The sequence below is a fragment of the Gouania willdenowi genome, chromosome 7 (assembly GCF_900634775.1).
Source record: "Gouania willdenowi chromosome 7, fGouWil2.1, whole genome shotgun sequence".
In the NCBI taxonomy this organism is placed as follows: Eukaryota; Metazoa; Chordata; class Actinopteri; order Blenniiformes; family Gobiesocidae; genus Gouania; species Gouania willdenowi.
Window position 1 is genome coordinate 1,470,563 of NC_041050.1, and position 6,000 is coordinate 1,476,562.

Below are 6,000 nucleotides of genomic sequence, written 5' to 3' on the forward strand. Positions count from 1 at the left end.
GTTTATTTCAGGATCTCATCCAAGAATAATCGTTATCTATTTTTACTCCTGACTTTTTACGCCTAAAAATCCTGCAGCCTGTGGAGATCACATGACTTATGCATTATTCATTGTGTGTGTGTGTGTGTGTGTGTGTGTGTGTCATTATAATAAAATAAACTCCAGATTCGATCTCAGCTGCTTCTCCTAAAGGTTCATAGAAATGTTAATTTGACCTAAATCAGCTGCACACACACACACACACACACACACACACACACACACACACACACACACACACACACACACACACACACACACACACACACACACACACACAGCGTTAACAACAATAAAGCTGAACACAATTGTTCAAACACTGTCATTAACATCAAACCATGAGCAGATCTGTTTAATGTTCTCCTCTCCTCATACGTCTCTATGTATTAGGGCTGTAACGAAATAGTTAACTCACGATACAAAATGAAATACGATGTAGGGCTCATGATAGGAAATACTCCTGATATGATATGAAAAATTAAAATGTTTTGTGTCTGTCATTTATTGTAATTTTATTGTTGTTTTGTGTTGTTGGACTCATTTTTTGGTGTTTTTGTCTTTTTGTGTATTTTATTTCCTGATGCATTATTTAGTTTTATTTTCATTCATTAATTTTTTTTCTGGGTTTACTTTATTTATTTTATTCAGTTGTAGAATATTCTTCTGTTTAATGTTAAAATATCTGTAACTCATTGGTTAATAATAAATGGGTCAGTATTTCTCATCCCTACAGTATTTATGCTGACTATTGTTCTCTGACTAAAACCACTCAAACCTTTTCTAACATTAAACTCCACAAAATAAGTCATAAATGTATGATTCATGCTGATATCGTACATGGTCGATATCGGTATCGACCTTATACAATATCGTCAATATATCGGTATGGTATCAGAAGTGAGATATTCAAATCTGAAAATGGAAGAAAAATAAGGACACTAAATTGTCCATATCTCAAAAAGTGTTCATCAGATCAAACTAAACATTTACAGTGTGAATATTGAATAATTACAGAACAATTGGTAAAAAATTCTGAATTTTTTGAGACCGAAGTGCGTGGAATGTTGTAAACTTGTTGTAATGACATGAAATGACTCAGGTGTTTGAAACGCTAACAGCTGCACACAGGTGACAGGTGAGTTAGTGAATTAGTAAAGCTACAGGTGATCTTAACATGTGCTAATGCTAATTAGCTCCGTGACATAGAGGATGTTTGTTGGTGAGCTTGTTGTTTCTTCGTTCTTAAAAAGTAAATAGTAAACTGTACTGTATGTGATTATGTGCTTTATTAGTAGTTAGCACTTCTGCCTCGCTACAGTAAGGCCTTGGGTTCAATTCCCGGGCTTGATGCCTTGCTGGGTGCTTGCATTAGTCTTTCTCCAACAATCCAAAATGAAGAATGTGATTTTTTAAGTGAAGTTTTCCCACAGCAGTGAACGTTTGTTTGTGCAGGATGTTTCCTACAATTGGAACATTTCTCGAACTGATTTCAGGATAAAAGCAGAGATTTTAGGGCAGGATCGTTTTTTGTCAACAGAGCCTGAGGAGAGGAATCCTTCCTTTAACCTGATGATGTCTGTCTGCGTTTCTTCCATTTTAATTCCAACTGGTGGCCTTTGGCAGGAAGCTCCTCAGCACTAAAGTAGATAAGATCTAAACAACACTCTTATTTAGTGCAATTACATTAAAACGACCAATCAGGCCTCAGACGTAAAGGTGAAACACAGACTTCCTGCTGGTTTTCATTCACTAATCATAGGTTTGTGTCGTAGCACGATGCTTTTAGAGCTCTAAGTGCTGTTTTTATACGTTACACAGTGAATGAAATGGTCAAAGAGAGAGAGAGGGAGAGAAAGGGGGAGGAGCATAGGGAGAGAGCAAGAGAAAAGGATGATGATGATGATGATGATGATAGCATCAGTGATGGTCCAACCTGAGGACTGTATACTGTATATTGTAAACCTGACAGAGAAGAAGCTGCTTCTGACTCAGTGATGGTGAGCATCACACACACACACACACACACACACACACACATATACTCTTTATTATTATTATTATATAATTATTATCATATGAGTACATTTAATAGGATTGTATTTTGTGCATTTTTGATGTTATTTTAAAGCTTTTCAGTCATTTTTCTGTAATTTTTGTGTTTTTGGAGTCATTTTCTGTATTTTTGTTGTTTTTGTGCATTTTTGTGTCATTTAATGTATTTTTGATGTTGTTTTGGGTTGTTGGTGTCATCTTTGTCCATTATTGCTTCTGCTTTTTTTGTGATTTTCTGTCATTTGTGTGTTTCTGGAGTCATTTTATGCATTTCTGTTGTCCTTTTTTCCCCATGTACATTGTGTTTAATATTAATGCACTATATTTAGCTTATATTTATATTTTCAGCTTAAGATGACAGGAGTATCTGTTCACTCGCATTATTGTTAACTGATATTATTTTACTTATTATCATTATTGGTTGTTATTGTTATAATTATTATTGTTATGCAGAGCAAATTCCAAACTTGGCCAAACAAATTTTATTCTGATATACTTTTTTTTCCACACAGAAAAACTATTTCATTATTTAATTCTTTCCTTCAGAAATCTGAATTTTAGCGCCTGAAAAAGATGAAAGCACTGATTTGTTTTATTTTGATTCATTGAGTTTTTTTCATGGTTTTCTTTATTTTTTTTATTATTTATTATTTTATCAAATTGTAGAATATTGTTGAATATTCTTCTGTTTAAGGTTAAAAAGTTCCAGGTGGCGGTGGGGGAGGGGAGGGGGGCGGAGCGTCTTTCTGCACAACATCCTGGTTATATATTCAGACAGCTTTGATGCTGGTTTGTTTGACTAAAGACATGCTTAACATTACTAAGCACTACAAAATAAGTCAGAAATGTATGATTAATGCTAATATCATATGAGATCTTCTTCTTCTTCTTCTTCTTGTGTGAAAAATCCCCTAACTTTGCATAAAAGTTCAATCCCATCCTAAATTACCGCAGCTGCAAAAACAGGCCAATCGTCCTAAAGGTGGCGCTACAACAAGCCTCTGAGTTGTTTTTTTTTTTTGAATATTCACAACAAATCAAACAAATGTGCTACAACACTGAAGAAACATCTGTACATTTTGTTCACTCCGACACAGTCTTTCGTAGCGATGTTTAAGAGCATTTGAATCTGTAAATTTCGAATCTATTTGACTTATTCTTCCCTTCAGAAATCAGATTTTTAGCGCATGAAGATGATGGAGAACAACACGACGGTGTTCCAGGACGTTCCTCGGGTGGTGAATCTAACGGAGGTGCCTGTGAAGCCTCTGGAGGAGCAGGTCATCACCATCTTCCTCACCATGCTCATCTGTGGCGTTGGAATAGCAGGAAACATCATGGTGGTTCTGATTGTTCTCCGCACCAAACACATGGTGACCCCCACCAACTGCTACCTGGTTAGCTTAGCCGTAGCAGACCTCATCGTGCTGCTAGCCGCTGGTCTACCAAACATCTCTGACGTTGTGGCGTTCTGGGTTTATGGATACACCGGGTGTTTGTTCATCACGTATTTCCAGTACCTGGGCATCAACGTTTCATCGTGCTCCATCACGGCCTTCACCATCGAACGCTACATCGCTATCTGTCACTCCATCAAAGCCCAGTCCCTGTGCACGGTGTCGAGAGCCAAGAAGATCATCGCTGGGGTCTGGATCTTCACCTCCCTCTACTGCACCCTGTGGCTATTCCTGGTGGACACAGATGAAACGCTCTACGCTAACGGCGTGGTGGTGACGTGTGGATATCGCGTGTCCAGGAGCCTCTACATGCCCGTCTACTTCATGGACTTTACCCTGTTCTACGTGATCCCTCTCCTCCTGGCCACCGTCCTCTACGGGCTCATCGCTAGGATTCTGTTCATGAGTCCTCTTCCTCTGCACCTCAACGACCCAGAAGGTGGAGGATCGGTTCATCACGGACACGCCAACAGCACCAGGAAGTCCTGCAAGGGAGCCGTGTCTGCTAGGAAACAGGTACTGGAGAAAGACCAGTGGAATAACAACAAGAGACTATAGGACAGATAAGATCAAATACAACCAGATTAAATAAGAGTCTAGAAAATATATGAGAAGAAAAGTTGAGCTAAAGTAGAACAACATAGATTGGATTATGTTAGATTAGATCAAATTTAAACTAGGTTAGATGAAATCAGAATAGATTAGAACTATTTAGATCAGATTAGGTCAGATTCAATCAGATCATATTAAGTACAATTAGATTAGATTAGATTAAATTAAACGTAGATTTGATCAGATTATATTATATTAGATGACATCAAATTGATCAAATTTAGAACAGATCCGATTAGATCAGATTAGATTACATCACATTACATTACATACAGATGAGATCAGGGTTGATTAGATTACATTTAGATTAGATCAAATCAGATCAGATTAGATTATATTAGATTGGATTAGATCAGATTAGATCAGATGAGATGAAATTAGATTAAATTTAGATAATATCATATTACATTAGATTAGATCAAATCAACTGGCGCCCTGTCCAGGGTGTACCCCCGCCCAGCGCCCTATGAGAGCCGGAGATTGGCACAAGCAGACCCCCGCGACCCTGATAAAATGGGAATAAGAGGGTATGAAGATGGATGGATGGATGGATAGATCAAATCAGATTAGATTAGATTACATTTAGATTAGATTAGATTAGATTAGATTAGTATGAAGTAATTATGATGAAGTGGCTCTCTGTCTAGGGTGTACCCCCGCCTAGCGCTCGATGACTCCAGCAGACTCTGACAAGGAGCTAGTGTGATGGGAGAAGGATGACGATGATGATTGGAGTAAAAAAAGATCAAATCATACTTTCATTTTTCCAACAATGGGAGGTTCTGTTATTATGTTAAAATAAAATGATAAGAAAATATAGCATAATGTGAGCAAAGCAGGAAACCTGGTCATATTTAGCTATGTCTGTGCTAAGTGAGCTAATGTTTAGCTCGATCTGTACTAAGTATGCTAATGTTTAGCGTCCGTGCTAACTGTGCTAATGTTTAGCATCTGTGCTAAGTGCGCTAATATTTAGCTCTATCTGTGCTAAGTATGCTAATGTTTAGCGTCCGTGCTAACTGGGCTAATGTTTATAGTCTGTGCTAAGTGTGCTAAGTGTGCTAATGTTTAGCATCTGTGCTAAGTGTGCTAACCTGGTCTTCTTCTCTAACAGATAACCAAGATGCTAGTGGTGGTGGTCGCCCTCTTCGCCGTGCTATGGATGCCCTACAGAACTCTGGTGGTGGTCAACTCCGTGGTGGATCCGCCGATCCACAACACGTGGTTCCTGCTCTTCTGCCGCATGTGCATCTACACCAACAGCGCCATCAACCCCGTGGTTTACAACCTGATGTCTCAGAAGTTCCGCCTGGCCTTCAAACAGCTGTGTAAGTGCAGCAAGCGTCACAAGAAGAACCAGAGCAGCGCGCCCACGTATTACTGCGTCATGAAGAACTCGTCACATGAGAGCAACGAGCCAATCACGGAGCAGGAGGAGGTCGGACATAAAAGACCCAACAATGACGATGAAGAAAGCACGCTCGGCATTTCTTAACCAGGTCAGGTAGGGTTAATCAGGACAGATGTAGTCAGGGGAGGCGGAGTCTCACTTTTCTAAATCTAATGATCTTTTTATTTTCAATACCGTTTTTGTCTTATCCAACAAATTCTATCACATTGGACATTTTTTCCACAACCAGCGCCTTTGGTAGTTAAAGTGTACCTGTAGTGGAAATGTTTATAACAAAAAATGTGTTTAATGTATTACCATTAAACAACATATGTGCACTTTTTTAATGAAAAAAAAACACCATAAAAGCATTTTTAGAATGATTTTATACCTTAGATCAGGGGTGTCGTACTCATTGTAGTTCAAGGGTCAAATACGGACCAGTTGGAT

General features: G+C 38.5%; 1 protein-coding gene across 1 annotated transcript; it reads left to right on the top strand.

Moving 5' to 3' along the window:
- The first annotated feature begins 3,287 nt into the window (after nucleotides 1-3,287).
- On the top strand, nucleotides 3,288-5,655 carry LOC114466507 (thyrotropin-releasing hormone receptor-like). Its single transcript, XM_028451975.1, has 2 exons — nucleotides 3,288-4,064; nucleotides 5,275-5,655. The coding sequence occupies exons 1-2, from the start codon at nucleotides 3,288-3,290 to the stop codon at nucleotides 5,653-5,655; spliced, it is 1,158 nt and encodes a 385-aa protein (XP_028307776.1).
- Nucleotides 5,656-6,000: the final 345 nt, after the last annotated feature.

Bases quoted from the DNA above. Each gene is read 5' to 3' on its own strand.
- LOC114466507 (XM_028451975.1), top strand. From the start codon at position 3,288: ATGGAGAACAACACGACGGTGTTCCAGGACGTTCCTCGGGTGGTGAAT. The intron at 4,065-5,274 runs GTACTGGAGAAA...CTTCTCTAACAG, and splicing joins CCGTGTCTGCTAGGAAACAG to ATAACCAAGATGCTAGTGGT.